This window comes from Myotis nattereri (genome assembly GCF_964212035.1).
Source record: "Myotis nattereri genome assembly, chromosome: 7".
Taxonomy (NCBI): Eukaryota; Metazoa; Chordata; class Mammalia; order Chiroptera; family Vespertilionidae; genus Myotis; species Myotis nattereri.
In genome coordinates this window covers 49,471,004-49,495,733 of record NC_138082.1, presented here as the reverse complement: position 1 = coordinate 49,495,733, position 24,730 = coordinate 49,471,004, and the positions used below count along the sequence as shown (strand labels likewise).

Sequence of the window (24,730 nt, the reverse complement as noted above, 5' to 3'; positions counted from 1 at the left end):
TTTCAGTTCCAGGTAATAATGAAAATTTAATAGTCAGTTCTGCAAAGATGTTAGAAAGGCTCTGCCTCTTGTTAGAGAAAGTGCATACATATCATTCTTAGAAATGCTTTATGCAAATGTATTTTCCTACTCCCCACGTAAGGGCCTGTACACAGCATTTCTGAACACTGTGTGGTGGCTATCCTCCCATATTCACAATCTCTGTGTTGCCATTTTGCAAACTGATGAAGCTAAGAGATTACTTGACTGAAATCATGGTAGAGTATGATTATGCAGGAAGACTTAAGAAATGAAAACTGCGGTTGAGTCCTTGCTAGTGGTTGATAACTTCTAGTTGTAGTTAAGTGTCCACAATTTTAATGATAATCTTTAAAGACAAATGAGGAGATGCTTCACTTTGGGGTCCAAGTTCTCTTTCGGGTGAGTTGTCCTAACACAGTGGGAGGTCACACTTAGTTGAAGTGATTTCTCCATCTATCCAAAGTTTTGGTACCTACAAGGAATAGTCTAAGAAAGTGATTCTATTTTTTAAATATATATATATATATATATATATATATATATATATATATATATATATAATATATATATTTTATTTCAGAGAGGAAGGGAGAATGAGAGATAGAAACATCAATGATAAGAGAGAATCATCAATTGGCTGCCTCCTGCATGCTCCCTACCAGGGATCAAGCCCACAACCCGGACATGTGCCCTGACCAGGAATCAAACCATGACCTCCTGGTTCATAGGTTGATGCTCAACCACTGAGCAACACCAGTCCAACAAAGTGATTCTATTTTAAAGCTGTGAAAGCATAGCTTCAAATGGAATTTACAAAGAAGCCCAATGTGTGTGTATATATATATACAGGGTGGGGTAAAAGTAGGTTTACATTTGTTTGTATGGAAAATAATACAATGATTCATAAATAATAATACAAGAACAAACTCTGTTTTGTGTGCTCACAACTATAACCTAATTTTGCCCCATCCTGTGTATATATATTTTGTAATTGTTTTTTATGTTTCACCACCCCACTTCCCTCCTCTCACCTTCTACTATACTTGTGCTTAAATAAAATTGGTCTAGGACAACTGTAGTTTGCAAGTTTTCATTAAATTCTTTGTTGTTCACATATTTACTATTTTAATGTGCCGGGAAAAGAGCAAGTTTCCATCTGAATAACATTTCAAGGATGATTTTTCCACTTCGCCCTTTAAAAACAGGAGTGAGATAAGCAGCATGAACTGAGTGTCTCCACTTAGGCTGCACTTACAGGATTAGGTTTTGAGTCTGAAGTAAAAGAAACAAGTGCCAATGCCAAATTTTTAAAAGATAAATAACTATAAATAAATTAAGGGATGATGAAACTGACTAACCATGTAGTCCATGTGTTTCTTAAGCAGAGGGGACGATTAAATTACTTCCACTCTTTGGACTGTTCCTGGTATCATTAGGAATCTGACATCATCTCTTTCTTTTGAAATTACAGGCTGCTTTTGGCTGCAAAAGGTATTTAGGGCATGTTAATGGTGATAGGGAGAATAAGCCAGGACCTGACCTGATTTGGAGTTTTGATCCTTTAAAATTATGATAGCTTTAATTTATAAACATTCTGTTCTAAATTTAAAAGACTACGAAATGTATACAGCATTAGCATGTCCTCTACAATTATAGGGACAGAAATCAGAGAGAAGTTCTTAAACATTTTAATAAGATGCCAATTACCTTTCATTTTAGAGCACTTTATAAGAACCTATAGCTTTGGTTACAAAAAACAACAACAAAAAACAGTATATCTTACGTGAATTCTTAACATTTTTGCTTAACTTAGCAGTTTTATATTTCTACCCAAGATTAAATGATTAAAGACCACAAAGTTTTGAAAGCATTCAGTTCTTTAGGTAGAATGTTTCTAAGTGCATCATGTTCTGAAAGTGACTTGACTCCCAGAGGAGTCAGTATTCACCAGGCAACATGTTGCAATATTTAAGCATTTTCACTTTACTCCTTGATTGCTTAGCTTTTCCAAATAATGTTCAGTAAAGAAAATATGTAGGATTAATGTGGTTTCCCTTCTTTGATCAAGTTTATCAGCCACTAAGTTCAAAAGAAAAACATATCTCAGTATGCCGCTGCTTGAGGACTTAGGCAGAAAAGCATTTTAAACAAAGACTTACTTAAGGTCATTTGTAAAACTGAAAACTAAATTCAGAGACTGAATTTCTCTAAGACAAAAGACAGATTCAATGAAGTACATTTTATTATTCAAAGGAAAAGAATGATGAGTAGAAGAAAAGCTGCCACAGTAACAATTGTCTAAGTTGGAGTCAGAATTTGATGACTTGGCTTTTCCCTTAATATCTGTCAGAATACATTTCAGATGCTAACCTTGGTAGAGAGGCAAAAGCTGGAAAGACGGTGAAGAATTGAGGAATTCCAAAAAACAGACCTAAAAACCAGAATGCAACTAGTACACACTTATTTAAAGTAATAGTCAGGAAGTCATTAACTTCCTTACTTCTGCCTACATAAAGGTGGGCATGCCAGGGAGATGTTTTACAAAGCCGCACATTATTAAAGCAAATTATTACATTACTGTTGTTTATTTTTGATCTGTTCATTGCCAAAGGCATACTTGGAACCAAACAAAACAATTCAGTAAACCTGAACCAGCTTCCTATGGAGTTTCACAAAGCTGGTGAGAGATAGAAATGCATCATTTTAAGGAAAGACAGATTCGGAGCTAGTATGCATGAGTCATCTCCATCTATCAGCAAATTGCTCTGACCCCAGAATGAAATCACTTTCTGTGTTTCCGAGGCCCTGATGGTTTTAGAGGGGCTCATGGATGTTTTAACCTGTCTGCTCCTGCCAGGCCTTTCAGAGGCATGACCGTTTGCTGCCAATCACAGACTGCATTTGAGGACTTTCTGGCTGAAGGAATGAGCACATTTGCTTGCCATTTCTCCAGTTCCAGCCTAGAAAAACAGAAAGAGGATAATATTACCTCACAAATGCACTTCCCACAAATCACTGAGCCACATGCGAAGGAGGATTTGGAGAGGTGGCAATCACAGGGGAAGTTGGGAAAAAAGGAAACACAGAAATGAAGCAGTAGAAGTAAAAAAGGAATATGGTAGGAAATAATAGGTGAGAAAAAGAAGTTATATCGAAGAGGTAGCAACTCAGGGAGAGGAGGAATCAGGTAAAATGATATAAAATTTGGGGGTTTTCTAGAACAGAGACTTTAGGAAGAAAGGAATGACAATTTAAACAATATTCAAATTAAATTGAACGTATACCTATATTCAAACTAATCAAATATAAAAACACCTCTTAATTTCAGGGTGTTCCTCATAATGTACTTTTTTAATGTTTTATTAAATTTATTGAAGTGACATTGGTTAATGAGATTGTATAAGATTCACGTGTACAGTATTATAATACATCATCTGTATATTGCATTGTGTGCTCATCACCCCAAGTTTACTTTCTTTCTGTCATCATATATTTGACTTCCTTTACCTTCTTCTACCTCCCCCACCTTATTCCCCTCTGGTAACTACCACCCTGTTGTCTGTATCAATGAGTTTTTTTGTTTGTTTATTCTTTTGTTCATTTGTGGCTCTCAGTTTCATATCCCATATATGAGTGCAATCATATAAATTTTGTCCTTTTCAGTCTGACCTATTTTACTCAGCATGATATTCTCAAGATCCATCCATGTTGTTGCAAATGGCAGTATTTCATTTTTCCTTATGACTGAGTAGTATTCCATTATGTATATGCACCACATCCTCACAGTGTGGTTTTATACAGCAACAGTGGAATGGATCAAAAATTTTGAGTCCAAGACCCTTCTCTTTGCCTCCCGTAGGCAGCTACAAGGCCAGCAGACCTGGGGAGTGGCCTCCTCATCACCACCTGGCTGGTCCAGGCCAGGATTCACTGTGCCAAACTCACTGCTCAGAGGCCCCATAGGGAAATGGAAAATGTAAATGACTTTGATTGATGGTTTCATGATTTAACCTAAAATATATAGTGTAGGAGAAAATGTCAGGAACTGCTTGGGGGACAGAAGAGCAGATCAGCCCCTAATGCATGATACATTAGGGTGATTTTTAATGAATTTTATATTTTCAAAGCATTTCCATGTTGCTACAGTGTCCAAAACACAGACAAACCAACTCTTTGAATGTCATATACATTGAGTTAGTAATTTCTTCTCTTTTATATATTTTCTCCATCCTGGTGGCTGTATGAGTAGGACTATGCCATTTTCTTTGCCCCATTCTCAATGTGTAATTATCTATTCTTTTATGATTTATTGTGTTCTCCTTGTTCCAGAGAACATGGTATATACTTGACTTATAAAGAGGGATGGAATGTCCTTATAAAAGGCTTTAGATCCAGACGGACCTGAGTCATGTCCTATCCTTGCTACTTAGTAACTTTGAGTTTTGGAAAATTCTTGTAACTTTTCTACTTCTCAGACTTTTATCATCTCATATTACCTGGATGACAATACCTACAGTATATAATAACCTAAGTGAGCATTTATTATTTCCTATGTGCAAGGTGCTATGTAAAATTCTTTATTTTTGTGAGATCTCCTTCAGGCCTCACAGGCAATCATAGGTTCTCTTATCATTCTCATTATATAGGATAAGAAGGAGGCTTATAGAAGCTCTGTGTCCAGATGTGATGGTTAATCTCCCTGCGGGTCTGCCTCCTCCAGGATAAAGTGCCCAAGACAGAGCCTAGTGTAAAGCAGGTTTACAAAATTAGTTTCTTTCTGGCCAGTGTTGGAGGAGCTTGCATGTTGGTGGAAGGTGAGAGAATTTGGGAAGGCAGAGGGACTCAGAGATATACTAAAAAGTATCCTATATAATAAAGAGCTAATATGCTAATTAGAACTGACTGTGGAATGACCTTCTGGAACGACCTTCTGGAATGACCTTCTGGAATGACCTTCCGGAATGACCAGTGGGCAGGGCCGTGGGGCCACAGGGCCATGAGGCAGCCACACCGTGAGGCAGCCGGGGCTGCAAGGGCCAAGCCCCTTGCATGAATTTCGTGCATCGGGCCTCTAGTTAAATAATACAAATGGAAGTATAATTTTTTTAAAATTGGAAGAGCATAGCCAAGGGAGCTACTCACTGGCTGGATTAAGTGGGAACAATCTGAAAAGAAATTGACTCATTATGAAGCTACATGTAAGTGACTTTTCAACTCATTGAATCTGATTGGGCTTTATCCATTTTAATCTGATTTCACCTCTATATAAATAAATGTGGTTTTGGGGGCAGGGAGAGGGATTATGAGCCACCAAGTCCCTCAAGATTTGTCTCTTGATGAGAGCTCCATTTTGGTGATTCTTCAGACAAGTCAACTTCCTTAGCAGGGCCAGCCACCTGTAAACTTGTTCTATTCAGAAGTCAGCTTGGTGAAATGATGCAACATGTGTACTTTTGTTTTTAGAGATAAGGCCAGTCAATATTCCTTAGAATACCATATTTATTGAAGATCTCTCTGGCGTTTTTCTTTTCTTCTCTTTTCAAGTAGAGTATAATGGAATATAATGGTGATTAATTAATACTCCTGAGCACTCTGCTTGGCCAATAGTTGATGGACAGTAGATTTTTATTGAATGTATGACTAAAGCCTTTAGAAGACAGATTATCAAATACCCTCATTGTATACCTGGAATGCAAATTTAAACAATAGAACACTTTGATGGAAGCATGACACCATCTCCCATGCCCTGGGGCAGAACAGAGCAATAGAAAATGAGAGCGCTGGTCCTAGTTTTGCCTTTTCTGTCCTTTATAGTGAAGTTCCTCCCCATGCCTGTCATTTGTATTAAGGCCTAACTCTGTTTCAAGTTTGATCTCCACAGTGACCAAAAAAAATAACTACAAATTTTGCTTTGATTTCTAATTCAAAACTTAAGTTGCTAAGGACCAAAAAAAAAAGGAGCTACTTAGAGCCATAAAAATTCAGCTTATTAGTTTCCCTTTGATTTGTCCCTAGATATTTGAAATAAATAATATCTAGAAAGAATCTGTGTATAGATGTCCATGAAGCAGAAAAGATACCTTTAAAATTTACTTTGTAATAAAATGTTATATTTTAATGAATATATACTTACATAAAGTGCCTATGAAGAGTTGAAGAGTCTTATATTTAGAAATTCCTGAACTCAATTCCAGGTTTAGCCACTTACTATATGAGTTTTTTCTTTGGAATGTTTCTTTCCTCTTCAGTAAAATGGAAATACCACTACCTATCAGTAGGTTGTTATAAGAATTAGTGGGATAATACATGTAAAATGATTAACACATAATTGACATTCATTAACAGACAGTTATCATTATTATAATGCACTCTAAGTCTGATTGTACTAGGGAAATATCCAACAAGAGACTTATGCTGTAAAAATATGCATCATCTACAAGCATTTAATGGTTCTAATTTATTTGACCATTTCAAAGAAATTGAAGTCATTTCTTTTTCAATTATTGATTTCTTTAACTGGCCAATTCTTTAAACTGAACAATTCATTTAAAAATATTTAATAGTAATATGATTAAATTTTCAAATGCCCAAACTAGCAATGTTAACGTACTAATGATTACATAATTTCTGACTAAATTATGTTCATTTACATAACAAGTCTTATTACAATTAGAAATGGCATTTCTGTTACTCAGATTGATTAGAACCATGGACATTTAAATTGCATTTTATTTATAGGTAGGTGGACATTTCTTCTTTGGGACATGAAGAATAACTTCAAAGATGTTTCCATCACTGAGTAGTTTGTATGTATAAATCTGTGAGATTTGAGGGAGCTGGAACTAAAATATGCCATAAAAAGAATTTACTGTATAGTGATTTCTGACTTGGACAGGTGTAGGTATGTGTACAGTGGATGTCTGTGTTAGTTTCCTTTTGCTGCTGTAATAAATTAATAGCTACAAACAGTAATAGCTACAACAGCACAAACCTATTATATTATAGTTCTGGAGGTCCAAAGTCCAAAATTAGTTTCACTGGGCCAAAATCAAGGTGCTGGCTGGGCTAAGGTCCTTCCAGGAGTTGGGGGGTTGGGAGGTCTGGGGTTTGTTGTCTTGTCTTTTTCAGCTTCTAGACAGTGGTTCTCAACCTGTGGGTTGCGACCCCTTTGGCGGTCGAACGACCCTTTCACAGGGGTCGCCTAAGACCATCCTGCATATCAGATACTTACATTACGATTCATAACAGTAGCAACATTACAGTTATGAAGTAGCAACGAAAATAATTTTATGGTTGGGTCACAACATGAGGAACGGTATTTTAAAGGGCCAGAAGGTTGTGAACCACTGTTCTAGAAGAACTTTTCCTTGAAAGCCAGCAAGGTAGAACCTGCATCTCTCTCTCTCTCTCTCTCTCTCTCTCTCTCTCTCTCTCTCTCTCTCTCCCCCCCCCCCCCTTGCCCTCCCTCCCTCTCCTCCTTTCTGACTCTGGCTCTCCTGCCTCTCTCATTCACTTATGAGGACCCTTGGGACTACATTGAACCGACCTGGATAACCCAAGACACCTCCACATCTCAATATCCTTAACTTAATCACATTTGCCATGTACACTGACATGTTTACAGATACTGGGGATAAGAATGTAAACATTGGAAAACCAATATTTTGTCTACCACATGCTGAATCTTGACTTCTTCCTCTTAAAGACAACCAGATGTGCAGGATCACCTCTGGTATCCAGTTAACTAGGAGAATCCTGGTTAAGGAAGGGTCACTAAGGAAGCAAGACTAATCTTTTTTATTACCCTCAGAGGTCTGTTTTGATTAATGTATAAAGTATGGTGATCAGATGAAGAGATGGATTTTTGGGAAGGTGACAAGTATACACTCAGTAACACAATGCATATGGGGACAATAGGACCATAGGGAAGCTAGCTTAATAAGCGGAATATGATTCACTGTGTTTATATGCTGGATGGATGCCACAATATAATTTTTATGCTGTCATGGCATACATACTTCCATTCATTTTACTCTTTGCCCTTCCTCTCCATGTTTTTTTTTTAAAGAACTGTAAATCAATGCATAAGATTGCACTATACAACTTGCTCTTTCATTTTATTCTCCATCCATTTCTTGGTTTTATAGTATTCAAATGAGGATAAAATATATAAAACTCAAATTGATTACAAATTTGAATTGGCAGCAGCATTTTTAATGTTTAAAAGGGATGAATTTTATTATTAGCTAAGGGATGCAAATATTAAAGAATTATAGGATATGTATTCATGCTTATGGCTCTGAGCCTAAGATATGTCCTTTAGAATGATATCCTGTGCACAAATCTGAGCTGGGTTATAGCTCATAGATTTAGATTTGATGGAATTTAGTTCACCACTCTCCCAATTTAGTTCTAAATCAATTTCCCGAGTACGAAGCAGTTGGCTTCTTCATAATGCATCCAGAATATCATAGTGAGGCTATCGATGTGTCATGGAAAGTGAGCTTACATTCTTGAAGCCACTATTCTTGAAGTGTCCATATTCACCTCAGCTTTGTGAGCTTCCAGTTGCACACCGGCTCACTCTGCTTTGCTCTTAGTTCTGATTAAATAAAGGCTTCTTGAATCAATTTTAGAAATTTTCAAAAGAAAAACAATCATAAAATTCTTGTTTTTCTGCTCAGGAGTTCATATTACTATTCAACCTTAGAATTTCTTGAGACATAATCACACTAGAGAGCTACCTGGGACTACTTTATATGTTTTATTGTATATTCAATATAAATCAATTCACAACAGAAAAGACCATCCCTATGTTGCTTGAATTTTCCTTCATTTATTTATGGGGAAAGGTGATTGTTTGGGTTTGTTGGCTTTTTGGACACTTGAGAAGTAGCATAGAATTGTTGTAAAGTCACAGAACTTGAAGCCTGTGCTTCCCTGTCGAGCTCTGAAGCTCACCAGCCACCTGACCTTGAGTAAGTTTTATAACCTTTCTGTGCCTCTGTTTCCTTATTGGTAAAATGGAGATAAAAAATAAAAGCTGTCTCCATCTTATAGGATGGTTGAGAGCATTCAATGGTTGATCTCTGACCAATAGAAAACACTTGATACATAGTTGCTGTGTTTTTTTAACGTGACTCATTCTTTTGAGTCATTTATCCATTTTCAATGCTAGCAGTTTTTTTCTGGCCTGTTGTCAGTTCTTTATTGAAAATTAACACTTTAGCCTATTTATCATAATTGTCCCTCCTCAGTTTTCCTTTTGTCTTATAAATATTAAGATATTTTTTACTTTAAATTATTTTTGTGTTTAGAAAGTCCAACTGAAATCATTTATGAATTACTTACATTTCTCTGAAGAATATTTTATCATTTAAAAATACGTTGAGTCCCTCCAATACTCCACTGTAATATGCAATATGGTCAGAGTTCAATGTTTTCCTCAAAAACATTGCCCCATTTTCCCAAAATGATTTGTTGGTAATGCTGCTACCTCATCGCCATACTACATCTTTCTTTCTTTCACATATTCACACGTCCAACTCCTTCATGTTTCAGTGCAGATGTTCCCCTTCTCAGGGAGCCTTCGCTGCCACCTGCTCATTCACACACCCAGGTGGTTATGTTCTCTCTGTAGGCTCCCAATTCACGTGGTGTAAACCCATTAATTCTTGGGAAATAACTGCCTCTCTGTCTTTCCAACTAGACTGAAATCTCTGAAGCATAGTGGCAAGGTTTTATGCTTATTCTAGATAATCAATATTTATTTAATGACAAAAATAAATTAACCCTATTGATTATACAATTCAAATCATTTACTTTTGAAATTTTCTAAGACAAAGATGGAGGGAGATACGTTAGCATCACCCACAACAACTATATTCCTATTAAAGTTCTCCTTTTTTTTGGTTACTAATGGTCTTTATGTGTTTCTGTACTGGGCTAGTCAACATGCAGTGATGTACAGTGTTATAGCTTCATAGTGGGATGGTATTTTCTATCTACAGAATAGCCTGCTTTGTCTTTAATACTACTTGCATGAAAGGAATATAGTCATAATGACTTTTACTCACATATTTTTGCCCAATATTTTCTCTTTAAATTGTTTGGTTTATTTAGGTTTATTTCTTGCTGGTAGCATTTAGTTGGATTTATTTGTCTTTGACTTTCAGTGTGAAGTTTGACCTGTGTTTATTTTCATGACTATTATATTTGATTTTATTTCTACCTTATCTTTTAGGTATATTATTTTGAGGCCTTTTGTTTTATTTTTTTGGCTACCTTTTGCTACATAGACTGTGTTTGACTTCTGTTTAGTTTCATGAAAGTTTTATTTGTCTAGTTCACAAAACTAAAATTCCAGTAACCAATTTTCTAATAAATTTTAGTTTTCAGTGTTATAAAGAAGATACATGGCCCTGGCCAGTGTGGCTCAGTTGGTTGAGTATCATCCCGTGCACCCAAAGGTCACCAGTGCAAGTCGGGTACATACCCAGGTTGTGAGTTCCATTCCTGGTAGGGGTGTAATAGGGGTGCAGGAGGCAGCCAATCAATGCTTCTCTCTCAAATCAATGTTTCCCTCTCCCTTTCTCTCTCTCTAAAAAAATCAATAAAAACATATTTTAAAAAGAAGATAGATGGATGTCTGAATTTTGTTTATCACAGAACTTTTTCATGTGTCAGCATAATTTAGAATTTTTCTTTTTCCTTGAACATGAAAAGTTTTACCATAACCTTCTCAGTTAAGAATCCATGATCAGATCACCCTATTGAGGTTACTTACTGTAGAACCCCCTTTTTTATGTCCATAATAGGGTTTATTCCATTATACAAAGAATTAATAGTTTCTATGGATTAGGAATTTTCTTATTGTCAAGTAAAAGAGAACATTTACTATTTAGGGTGCAATGGATTCTAGGCCCAGCTTTGCCATTAGCTCTGGAGACTTGGGAGAATTCACCAAACTTCTTTGGATTTTCATTTATTCATCTGAAAAATAAATTACCTCTAAATTTCAGAGACGAGTAATTTATAGTACAATCATTTTGTAATACTACTATTTATAATGCTTTCTAACAGAAATGGTCATCTTAAATTTTATTTTCCCTTCCCTTTTTCACTTTAGCCTTATAGCATGTTCCTCCACTGTCTGATTTGCATAATTACAGGTTCATCGTTCCCTATTTTTCCAGACATTTTATCATAGTAGCATCTTTATTTGTTCTTCTACATCTCCTTTCTCTGAAGATAGCCTGAACTCATTTCACACTGTTCTCCAATCTCAGTTGCATTCAAGCCTTCTGAAATAGTGCATTATGAGGTCAGGTAACAATGTTCCTATCTCTTCCCCACACATCCCTCAGAATGGGGCTGTCTTAACAATCTTAAAAATGGCATCATGTGTTAGCAGCACCAAGTAGGAGCAGATAGGTGCACTGCATTACAGTACACTGGGCAGGTAGCATCACCCTGGTTTTCAGATGAAGAAATCAATAAGACATCCACTTAAAGGGTTAGGGAACAATATGGGCACAAATTGTTAGCTCAAGAAAAGTTTTCTACTCTGAGTAGGCAAAGTTACTAATGTGGAAAAAGAAAGCCAGAGATAGAAAGAGAGAGAGAGAGAGAGAGAAATGGGTGCCTTTACTGTGATCAGAATAAAAGGCCACAAGGCCATGGAACCAAATCTCTTGATACGTAGGCTACTGAATTTCTGACCATTAACCTTGGACATTTCTCAGGAAAATAAAAAAGGTAAGAATTTGGTATTTTAAAAGTAAATACTAACTGTACATTTTAGCAATTACAAACTTATTAAGGTTAATAAAAGAATGACATCTTTTTATGAATAATATACAAAATAAAATTTATTTATATTTTAACATGGAAAACTTTAGGGAGTCCTGTTCAATAAAATCTATAGAATGATTACTCACAGCAAAGTAAAAGGAGTACAGATGAATACAAACTAAACTCATATGTGCAAGACAGATAATATGCAGGGGTAATGAAGATATATTTCTTCAGCATGTGAAAAACTTTCAGTGGTTTGTGGGAGTCTCTTTTATCAGAATCAATTCAGAGTATATTTTTGTATGGAAATGAGGTTTTGGATGACAGGTGAACTTCAAAAATGACTGACACTTGTGAACATATCAGTTTGTACAATCTCAAGGTTCATATAACTCCTTATTCCTTTATATTTTTTGTTTCTTTTAGAAAGCATGGTAAATAAAATATATTTACAATTTTAATTAAAATACAGAAAATATGTATTTTAATAAGAAGTCCCTATGGAAAATCAAATAATCAAGAAGTCAAAACAGAAGTGATTTTTATTTTTTCTGGGTCACATTCATTCTCAACTGCTCAAAGAAACTAATAGAAAATGCAAACAAATAAGATGGTTTAATGTGGAAACTGTAGGAGGAGGTAGAGAAAACAGCTTGGCTATCTGTTACCTTGTGTTCTTTCATCACAATCCTATATAATAAAGAGGTAATATGCAAATTGATCCTCACGCCCTTGCACAAGATGGCTGCCCCCATGTGGTCAAAAGATGGTTGCCACAAGATGACCTGCAGGGGAGGGCAGTTAGGGGTGACCAGGCCAGCAGGGGAGGGCAGTTGGGGGTGACCAGGCCAGCAGGGGAGGGCAGTTGGGGGTGACCAGGACAGCAGGGAATGGCAGTTAGGGGTGACCAGGCCAGCAGGGGAGGGCAGGTGGGGAAGACCAGGCCTCCAGGGGAGGGCAGTTGTGGGGGACTGGGCCAGCAGGGGAGGGCAGTTAGGGGAAACCAGGTTGGCAGGGGAGGGCAATTAGGGGCAACCAGGCCGGCAGGGGAGGGCAGTTGGGGGTGACCAGGCCTGCAGGGGAGGGCAGTTGGGAAGGGCCAGGCCAGCAGGGGAGGGCAGTTAGGGGCAATCGGGCTGGCAGGGGAGCAGTAAGCATTGATCAGGCTGGCAGGGGAGTGGTTAGGGGTGATCAGGCTAGCAGTCAGGCGAGCGGTTGGGATTGTGAGAGGGATGTCCCAGATTGGAGAGGGTGCAGGCTGGGCTGAGGGACACCCCCTCCTCCCAGTGCACAAATTCCGTGCACCGGGCCTCTAGTGATTAAATAAAACCAATCCAAATAACAAAGGACACCAAAGAGCTCTGCTCCACGAGTCCCAGAAACTGTCATTCTTAAGGTGAAAGGCAGGGCATGAATGAGTGATGAAAAGTCATAAATATACATATACATTTCATACTCTGATTGGTCCCACACAAAGATCTGATTGAAATAATTTTAGAATTACAATATTCTTTAAGTGTAAGTAGTAAACTGTCAAGCAGAGTGATAACAAAAAACACCCGATTAAATACGAACAACTAGTTTTGAGACCAGCTCTGGCACACACAACTAAATAACCATGGAGAATCATACGCAGGGTCCTTGTGTTTATTTTAGACACTGAGACATATTTCCTTATGTGTAAAAGGAGCTAGTTAGACCAGGTGAGACCCTGTGACCTCTAAGACCTGTCTGTTTCCACTAACTATGAGTCTTCTGCTCTTTTTCCAAGTGTGTGATTTCTGCTACCCTCTATTTCTGTCAGGCAGAAGGTGGCTTCAGTGGGCAAATCGTCTCTCTGAAATGGGTGGCTAACAAGCTTTTTCCAATAGTACTATTATTTCTTTCTTATATGCCATCTCTATGAACAAAAGAAAAAACAGTCCATAATTCTCAAAGCATTCACATATTTTAGCTAAATCTATCTTCCTGAGGGTTGAGGGGTGGGGAGAGAAGGGAAGAACAATTTTTAGACTTGCCAAAGAGTACGGTCAACTGTCATATCTGCCACTTGTTAGTTGTGTGATCATAGCCATGTATTTTTTTTTTTTATTTTGAGTCTCTGTGTTCTTACCTATGAATTTTAGAAAATAATAGCACCCACTTTATGAGGTTGTTAGAGAAGTAAATGATATAATGCTCTTAAAACATTGAGCATAAATCCAACACATAGTACTTCAGAAATGTTTATAATTAACATTATGTATGTCTTAATAAATATTTCTCATCAGAATAGTTGCAGGAGGAAGAGCGGGAACAGCATTTTCTTTTCATGTTTGTATAAGCATATGCTTCTATACAGGCATCTTGTAGCTTTGCTTGACACTTGAAGAAAAGAGGTGACAGTGAAACATCGAAAATACTGTGAAATGTCGCAGTCTGTTTTATGACCAGATATTTTAAATGCCTTCGCTGTTCAGAAGGTGATGCTATTTTCTTTGCAAACCCTGACACGTATCTGAACATTCTGCATTTCCTTTCAGTGACTGTTGGCCCTGATAAGCCTGCACCTGAATTTTCAGAAGACAGCACTGCCTGGACTGAAGGTGTGTCAGACCTCCAGGAGTTGGTGCCATTGAAGGAACGGATGGCGAGGTACCAAGCAGCTATTTCCAAGGGTGACCGCCACAGCTTCTCCGCCAATGTAAGCTGCTCCTGCTGGTTTTGTATTAGGCAATGTGCTTGTTGTCTGCTCTTCACACACCCTCCCTCTATCGCAATATAAGAATACTATTGGACAAAGGGATAAAGTAGAAAAAGCACAGAAATCGTGCGAATCAAATTCAGAGGATCCAAATTGAAGCGTCAGCTCTGCTACTTGTTAACTGTGTGATTTGGGCTACTCTCTTAACTCCTCTCAGAGCTTCAGTTTCCGTAACTGAAAAATGGGAATAACCTTCCACCACAGAAGGCCTTAGGGAGGAGTCAGAGATAATTTATGTATAAGCCATAAGGCACTGTATAAATGTGTTCTTATTGCCATCATTATCATTTAACCTATAGCTATTCTCCTCAGGAAAGTTGGGAATTAATTTCAAATTTTAATAATGTAGGCCTGCATGCCTCCCTCTTTGGTCTCATGTATAGTTCATTTAAAATCACTGGCAGTATAATTTCTTTTGCATTTCTCATTTCTCTGTATGTACTAAATCCATTAGGTATAGGTTAATCAACATAGAAGTGAGGGAATTAGCAATGTAGGCACTCTGCTAAACCAATTATGATTATAGGAAACAGCAGGATTCAGTACAACCACCAATTTTTAGAGGCAAATATAACTTTGAATATAAAATTATATTCAAAAGAATTTGTGTTCCATATTCTGTGGCCTTCGATCCACAGGATTTGATGAGTCATTTTATGAGTAGCAGCTTTATAGCTTAATGGAGTATAAAAACATTATTTTATAATTATAATCACCAAATTAGTAAAATTATTCATTTAACCAAAAGAGAAAGAGAGCGAGAATAGCCCCAAAGGGTAGTATTCTAAAATAGCTATTCTTAACATTCTTTTTTGCAAATTATTTAGAGACAAGGCTGACTGCCAAACTCATTAACAATGTTGCAATTCTAGATGACATTTAAGTTTTTACATAGTCATTAAAAATCCATTTTAGATGCAGAATAGATTTTGAATGAATGTAAAGAAATGACATAAGTCCCTAGATCACTTCCAAAACAAATAGTATCACTCTAGCACTTCCCAAAAGTCTTCTTAGATAGCACCCCCTGCTGGATCATTAAGGAACTTCACTACAAATTAGCATTCTAAATTGGAGAAATGATTCTTGGGGAAACAAGTTGATTTTGAAAATACCTAATTAAAGACTGGCTATTTAGTAAACCATATTTTATCATATACCATAAAACCATAAAAAACTTCTGTAGGGCATAACATGTATTTATGATGTGCAAAAAAAGAGACTATTTAAATTGGGCACATAAGGAAACTAAATTATCACAATTTAATACAAAAAAATTTAATGTAATTCTATTCTGGAGATAACTTACATATAAGAAATTAAATAACCCTTCCTTTTCCTGCCAATTTACAAAAAAAAGAAAACAAAACTGAGGGAAAGTGATTTATGGAGATCATGTAATTTGTGGCAAAGGCATGCTAAATCTCTAGTTTCTTGACTTCAGTACTCTTTCAACTACATTCAACTGCCTCCTCTCATATATGAAAGCAGTTTTGGCCCAACAACTGTCCTATTATTTGGTTTGGCCCTAAGTAAATATTTTGAGAGGAAATAAAGTACACATTGCTGGTATCTCAGAGAAATCCTGGTAAATACCTAAAGAAATGAAAAAAAGCATACAACAACAAAAAAATCTGCCTTATTGGTCAGCTGCATCAAATGTGTGTTCAGGTTTTTTTTTAATAATGGAAACTGCTTGTGACTATATTTCTGTCTACACAAATAATCCAAATATTAAATGTGCAAAATCTGGACGTCACCGATTCAGTCCCAGACTGTACCCATTATATTTCAATCACGTTGCGATAGCTGACAATGATGGGTTGCTCATTGTCCTAGCCTCAGCCAGATGGCATTTGGTTGAACCTAAATGAAAGCCATGCTCTTGAAAAGGCAGCAGACTGCAGCAGCCTCCAGAAGAGAAGGGGGAAATAACATTTTTCAAGAAAAAATTAAAATGCCAGATTCTGTGCTCTGCAATTTTATTTCCTTTATCCTTTTTAAGACTCACAAGAAATCTTTGAGAAACATATTATTATTCCCAGTTTATGAGAAATAAAACTGAGGTTCAGGAACTCTGGTCCAATGTTTTAAGTGTCAGAACTGGGATTAGAATCACTCCACAAATTATGGTATTTCTAATTTGCTCTCGAACCCAAGGACAGTTCTGGTAAGGGAAATTGGTGATTATGTAATATATTTACCTAGATTTAGGTGTAGGATATTTAAATTATTATTAAACTAACAGTTTTAGGTAGGTTCTGTGTTAGGTATTTAAATTAACATATTAAGATAACTTTACTATTGGCACATCCATTAGATGCTAAGTCTTGTTTCCTACTCCAAGAATAAGAAACCTAGAATAAGGATACACATAAAAAGGTTCAAAACAAAACAAGCTAAGTTATGTGCTCATTTACAAGAACATGGATTAGTTGGGATGTGTAGTACATGGTGCTAAACAAGGCAAAATCATGGGAGGGGATCTCAGTCTGAGCCAGCTTAGGCTACTGACTGCCCCTTGAGTAAATCCTCCATCTACATATGTAAACCTTCATTTACAATCTGAGCTGAACAAGGAAAGTTTATCACCACCGCTAAACTGCAGCTTAAAAACTTGCCCCACTTGGGTGGGTAACAGCAGCTGCAGTGCAGCAGTACCAGGGATGTTAGGGATCTCGATGGTATTAGTAAAAATAATCAACTGTCTGCATTTTGCATGTACAATTTGCTCTATTCCAAAGCACAGTGCTAGAGGAAAGGAATGGGCATATCTGTTTTTTATATCTGTTTTTTAATCTATTTGGTAGAAGACAGGCAACCTGTTTGGTATAGGAATTGATATTTTTGAGAAAATGCCCATACTAGGAAAGTATCCATTTATTAGGATAATTGCTGGGGTTTACCAGATTAACTTACATATGATTTGGACATTGTTTATACTTGTTGGCAAGAGTAAGGTTTTTCTTAATAATAATTACTTTAATTTCTATAATTTAATATTTATATACAGGGTATGGCAAAAGTAGATTTACAGTTATAGTACAAATAAATAATAAAATAATTAATACATAACAATATAAGCATAAACTCTGTGTTTCTTGTACTGACAACTGTAAACCTACTTTTGTCCCACCCTGTATCTTCTATAGATGCTCAATTGAGAAAGGCCACTTGTGCAAATTAAATGGTAGGGGTTAAAAAAAGAAAAAAAAGACAGTAGCCTTAATTCACCCTTCCCCTTCATTATCTCAAATTTCAAAATGGTCACCATACTTTCTCAGACTTTACCATGTATCAGATGGCAGTAACTGACCAGCACTTGCATTTAACTTTGTTGCAGAATCTGATAGAATATCTGTCTAGCACATATAAGTGTACAATCATCCCTTTTTTCCATAGAGTGCATATTCTTAACTATTTAAGAGTCCATGTGCCTGGGGAAAGGTTGTGAACTTCATAAAGCGACCACTTGAATATTTGCTAGAATTCAGATAATCTTGAGTATCCATTTAGTCTCCCATATTATGGAATATGGGAAACCCCAAGACAGTAGTTGTGTTTTTGGTATCTGTTTGAGAGAGAGAATATGTGTTGGGGTAATGATCCCAGGTCCACAGGAGTCCACAGTCCATGGCATGCAAACCTCAGCTCAGCGGCATCCAGGGCATTCAGTTACTTCCATGTCTCAAGGCTTCCAAGGTTATGTCAGGGCTGAGCCAGACCTCAGGAGACCTGCTGTGGTTAGAAGTGTTGCTGAGTCTGCTCCCAGTTCTAAGGAGACCTGGGGGAGGGGGGCTGGCAGGAGGTCTGTTTGCTTTAGAGTTGTCTTTCCCATCTGGGCTTGAGTGCCTGCTGGGCTGGGGAGAGTGCTTGAGTTATAGAGCACTTCCCACTGGGGCGGAGGATCTGACAAGACGCCTCAGTGTTTTTCAAGTTGTTCCAAACATTGCCTGTTGAAATAGATTCTCTCATCTGTAAAATGCCGGTGACAAGCTAGAATCCTTATCATCTGAGCCCCCACCCCACCCCACCCCCACCGGTCCTCACACACCAACACTAGGAGCGGAGTCCTGGGGTGGTGTTAGCTGCTGTTTGTCTGCCTGTCCTTTAAGGCTAACAAGGATTCAGACAAACAGCTGTGATTAAGACAGACCCAGGTGAGTTCCAACTCCAGCTCCAACACTCACACCCGAGCTGTGAGAATTTACAAGCTGCCTTACTTTTCCAAACCTCAATTTCCTGACTTAAAAATCAAGGTAATAAGTATCCGTATTTCAAAGAAAATGGAGAAGCATCAAATGACAAGATATTTGTAAGTACATAGCAGCTCACAGTGTACTGTGTACTCAGTAGTTGTTATTGCTGACATTAATATTTTTGCCTCAGATATACTCCGAGGTTATTTTGTTCATCCTTAATGATTTAAATCCATTTTGGAGTGAGTCAAATGTTTTTAATATTCTTAATGTGTTGCCTATAACATGTTTGGATTTTAATGACAATATTATTGGGTTAAAATTGAATCTAGTATTTTAATTTCTACTTGTCTATGTATTATTAGAGAAATACATTCTAATAGTTCTAATCTCCAGACATCAAGATCTGAAAGGAGAATTAACTTAATATTTTTAATATTCTTCTAACTTATATCAAAAAGCAGATAAATGAGAAAATAACATGGAGAGATTATTTTTACTAAGGGTTTCTGTAAGAGTATACTGAAATAATTACATATATTAATGTCCTTTTTAATATATCACCCACCCATAATTGTCAACTATTTTTTTAAATAGCTTGAGAATCCTATCCTGAAAAAATATAAAGCTGAATTTTCCTTTTCTTTTTTTTTTAATGGTCCTAGATGATGGAGGAAGCAGACATGTGCACAGTGCCTGGTGGTTTGGCCAGAGTGAAGAAACAATTTGAGAAGGACAAAATTGCTTCTTCCTATAATACCTTTTCTCAGCACCAGTACCAGCATCAGACCAGATCTGAGCAGGTAATACTGCTATAGTTCATGGATAAATCAAGTAAGGTTGAAATGCTCTCATTTCACCGCCCCTACTAACCCCACACCTTTAGTGGTACATTTCTTTTCATTCCTCATTAACAAAAATGATAAAACATAAATGTTTTAGAAAACCATTTTTAAAGCATATCAATGTACCAGTTTACTGTCCTGGAGAATTTTGCCACATTTCTTGGGAACCATGCTGGAATATTTTTCCTCTCAGCATACAATGTTTCAAACATAAATGAAAATTAAATAGCTTAGGTTAGTCAACAGGTAAATAGAAACAATGAGTACAGTTTTTATATTGAGCCTCTTCTTCTAGGTTACAATTCCTAGTAAGCTATCTGCTTGTTGTTGGCACAAATTAAATCTGAAGCATTATTTAGCTGTTTTATTGCGGTGAGTTTTCTGTTTTCTTTAAAAATCATCAAAAATTGGCCAGCGGAACCCAGATGTTATGTAAAACTATATAATGATACCTTATATAAAAGAATTTCCCCACTTCATTCTTTCATTATCATATATCACTAAATATAATCATGGGGTATAATGATATTTGAATGTAAGAATCTAAGTAATAAAACTCATTAGACTGAGCTTGGTACTTTGAAAATAAGGAATTGCATTGTAAACAGCTGCACTTAGGCCCATGTTTTCCATGAGGAAGAAAGTAACTGGGGTATTTCTCAAATTTTGTAGTAAGAGATAAAAGGGGTTTTTGTTTTTTTAATCTCTACAATATTTAGAATTGCCTAAGTTTTAAAAATAAGGCAATCAATATGTTTGGTGGGGGAGAGTATATCAGATAGAATAATTAAAAATCTGATATGTGAAGGAGTATTTGTTTTCTTTTTCTAGCATTGTCTAAAAACTAAAAAACATGCAATATAGACAGCTTAATACATTTATGTTAGATTTATTTTAATTTTACCAAAGGAAACATAATGTAAATAAGAAATTAAGAAAGGATATAGTTGTAATCTAATATATAGCTGTTGCAACATATAAGTGAGTCAATTGTCTGTGTTTACTTGAAATTGGTCAACAAGACAAAATACAGCTATATCATTAATAATTTAAGTAACAACTTCTACATAGAAATGTAGGCAATGCATTTGCAGAGCCTCTGTTTTGCAGGAAGCACTACAGTAGAGTGTAAGGGCTATGTGATTTGTGGATCCGAGTTCACAGGCCACCTCTGTCCGCAGCTGAGTGGCAGGCACAGGGTACCTTCATGGGCGTAGGGCTGGGCATTTGCACAGAGCCCCATTCCTAGAAGGGCCCTGCATTTAGCTTAATGCTCTACTTCCATCTTCTTGAAGTTCTGAATAGTTCCTTAACAAGGGACCCCTTACTTTCATTTTGCACCGTGTCTGGCAATTCTGTGGCCGATACCACATAAACCAAATCCATAACCCACGTAAGCCTCCGTTTCTGATAAGTAAGATGTAAAACCTGTTGAGTGATTTGTTTATTCATGAGGTTATTATAGAGTTCTAAAATAATAACAAAAGGACTATTTTTGTGAAAGTATTTCATTATCCATGAAACTTGGACTCAGTGAGGACTCTAATATTATAAGACAGAAAACCCAACCCAGAGTGGCTGAAACCCAAAGCAACTGATAGATTCACCAAAAGGCAGTCTTATGGAAGGGAGGTTGTTGTAAACTCCAGTGGTATACCAGAGCAGCTGGCTTATGCCAGCTCTTTGATTATTTAATTTTTAGGAATCTTGTTAGCCAGATGATGTCATGTTAACAGCTTGAAATTAGCCATAGTGAGAATGTTTATATCAGGAAAAATGCCAAATGCAACAAATCAAGGATTTCTTTCTTTTCTTCTTTTTTTTTAGAACCCATTTTTAAGTATGTAAGAATCTTCATTGATATAAGGGCTCAAAACATGTGCCTAGCATGGGGGCTAAGCACAGAAACTGAAGTCAGATCACTTGGGTCCAAATTCCTGCTCCATCACTATTAGATGTGTGACATTAGGGGTGTTCCTAATTTCTCTATGTCTCAATTTCCTCAATTATAAAGTCAAAGTCAAGGTTACAATAGTACTTCCGCAATAGGTTTAAGAGGATGATTAGTTATATTTGTAAAGTGCTTAAAATTGTGCCTGGCCCATTTTAAGCACCGCACAAGTGTTTGTTTAAAAAAGTTAAGTATTATCTTCATTGTATTTCTTCTTTTCTACCTCTCAGCCTCGCTTCCTCTGAACTGACCCCATTCTCACCCAGGTTGCCCCCAGATAATTGTAAAAAAATTTTTTGCAGAGAAAGGGTAAGAATCCTTTTGCAGAAGTCCCAGGAAAAGGCCTTACCCATCTAACTGGCTCTAAATGAAACAAACAAGCCCTGTTAGCACTAATTGCTATAGCCAGAGATGCTGGTTGACTTAGGCCTCTGTACCTGTTTACCTAAATTTTCAGGATATACAGTTATCAATAAGGAATAAGTGAATAGCAGGTAAAAACAAAGGCAACCAACAAACTATATACTTTCACAATAAGCTCCTTGCAAATATAGTTTATTATGAAAAGAAGTAGATGCTATTCTATGACTATGAAATACTGTGTTTGGGAGTAGGAAAAAACCAACCAAGCACTAGAAGTCAAATCTGCATGACTCTGGTCCTGTAGTGACCTCTCAATTTCATTATCTACATTTAAACATGCCAATAATGCCCAGTAATTCCATGAGGAATGACTAAACCTCTTCATAATGCAATGCACTATAAACAAAATATAAAGAGGATATATGCAAAAACAAACTATTAAAGATAATTTATTGAACTGTATGCTAAAGTCTGTAGGAAAAGAGAGAAAAAAGTTACCTTCACTTTAGAAAATGAATAACTTTAATTTATAATGCTTATTGGAAATTTAAAATACATGTTCAATTTAGTAATCGAGTGGAAAATGTAGAAAAATTCTGTCTTAGATATTAACTTAAACTTTCAAAGCTATCAAATGCATTCTAAAAATTACTTTCTTTATCAGCAGAGATTGAGGACAAGATGCTTGCTGTTCAGAACAGACAGTTATTTCTCTCTTACCTAAGCTGTTGTTGGTTCTAAGGGTATTTCCAGACTTTTTTCTTGTTAAATGTCCTTGAGATTTATCTCTCTACTAAGTCTTCCCTTGGTCAAAAATTTATATATTTTTATCTTGTCAATATAAAATTAATATTAATTTGGAAATCAAGTTTCATTAGAGTTAAGAGAAAGAACATTTCTTTTGGGTTTCTGACAATATTTAATGTTGCCATTAGTAATAATTTCATAAAGTATAATCATTAAGTCCAATCTGCTTCTTTTCTTCCTAATGTATTGAAGTCAGATGTTTCAGGATAATTAGCTGATGATTTGGTAACAGTTTGTGTGGGAAATTAGCAATGGGGCTAAACAAGTTTTTTGTTGTTGTTGTTTTTTAATATATTTTCATTGATTTCAGAGAGGAAGGGAGAAAGAGAAGGAGAGAGAGAGAGAGAGAGAGAGAGAGAGAGAGAGAGAGAGAGAGAGAGAGAGAGAGACATCAGTGGTGAGAAAGAATCATTGATTGCCTGCCTCCTGCCCACCCCGCACTGGGGATCAAGTCTGCAGCTTGGACATGTGCCCTTGACCATTAATGGACCGTGACCTTTGGTTCCATAGGTTTATGCTCAACCACTAAGACACACCCTCCAGGCACTAAACAAGTTTTGAAAATTAAACTATCTTTGAGGTTAAAGATCCCTTTTGTTTGCTGATTGATCAGACTCTTTTATAACTATTGAAAAGGGGTTTTGAAATAGAAAAAATAATGTGGTACAAGATAGAGGAACACTCATTTATGCCAGACATTTCAAACTTGGGATAATATCCACCATTTTAAACATCACCCATTTAGATTCCGCTTTTCAAAACAGTCATTCCTGATTCCAATATCTATGAATGAAACCCAACCCTGCTAAGGGATTATAAATCACTCAGTTGGTCTCCAGTTGATATTTAGGCTAGAAATATCTCAGCAGCTATTGTTTCTGGCCTTGCCTTAGGATGGAGTTCTTAGCATTCCATGCCAGCGAAAATATTTGTTACCCTTAATGCTAGAATGGAAAGGACCGCTTAAGAGGGATGTTTTTAATCCATGTATTAAAACAGGCTCAACTTGGAAGAGCATTCTGAAGATTCCATCCCCTCTTTCTTAAAAGGGTGTCTTAAAATATGCTGGGGCAGATTAGAATAGATGTGTTATTGGCATGAAAAGCCATTGTCTTTTTTCTGAGTTCATTTTCACTTGCCCATTCTAGGGTTTCTTTTTTTATTTTTTTTTTATTTTTATTTTTTTAAAATATTTTTTATTGATTAAGATATTACAAATGTGTACCCTCTACCCCCCCTCTCCCCGCTCACCCCCTCACCCCCCCGTTGTCCGTGTCCATTGGTTAGGCCTATATGCTTGCATATAAGTCCTTTGGTTGATCTTTCCCCCTTGCCCCCACCCTCCCCTACCTTCCCTCCAAGGCCCGACAGTCCAATCAATGCCTCTCCGTCTCTGGATCAGTCCTTGTTCATCAGTTTATGTTGTTCATTATATTCCACAAATAAGTGAGATCTTGTGGTATTTATCCGCTCTCCAGTTCCATCCATGCTGTGGCAAATGGTAAGAGTTCCTTTTTCTTCTTTCTCTTCTTAAAGAATACCTTTCAGCTTTTCATATAATGCTGGTTTGGTGGTGATGAACTCCTTTAGCTTATTCTTATCCGTGAAGCTCTTTATCTGACCTTCCATTCTGAATGATAGCTTTGCTGGATAAAGTAATCTTGGTTGCAGGTTCTTGCTATTCATCTCTTTGAATATTTCTTGCCACTCTCTTCTGGCCTGCATGGTTTCTGTTGAGAAATCAGCTGACAGTCGGATGGGTACTCCCTTGTAGGTAACTGACTGTCTTTCTCTTGCTGCTTTTAAGATTCTCTCTTTATCTTTTGCTCTTGGCATTTTAATTATGATGTGTCTTGGTGTGGTCCTCTTTGGATTCCTTTTGTTTGGGGTTCTCTGCGCTTCCTGGACTTGTAAGTCCATTTCTTTCACCAGGTGGGGGAAGTTTTCTGTCATTATTTCTTCAAAAAGGTTTTCAATATCTTGCCCTCTCTCTCCTTCTGGTACC

The 24,730-nt window shown here is 36.8% G+C and overlaps 1 protein-coding gene across 2 annotated transcripts in view; it reads left to right on the top strand.

Moving 5' to 3' along the window:
• The window catches only part of XIRP2 (xin actin binding repeat containing 2), a gene marked incomplete at its 5' end in the record, with an annotated part of 257,546 nt that overhangs the window by 193,991 nt on the left and 38,825 nt on the right, over positions 1-24,730 (top strand). For both annotated transcript variants that reach the window (XM_081095195.1, XM_081095194.1), the window contains 2 exons: positions 14,340-14,500; positions 19,425-19,562. In XM_081095195.1, coding sequence (XP_080951321.1) covers positions 14,340-14,500; positions 19,425-19,562 — 299 coding nt within the window. The remainder of the gene's footprint in view (positions 1-14,339; positions 14,501-19,424; positions 19,563-24,730) is intronic.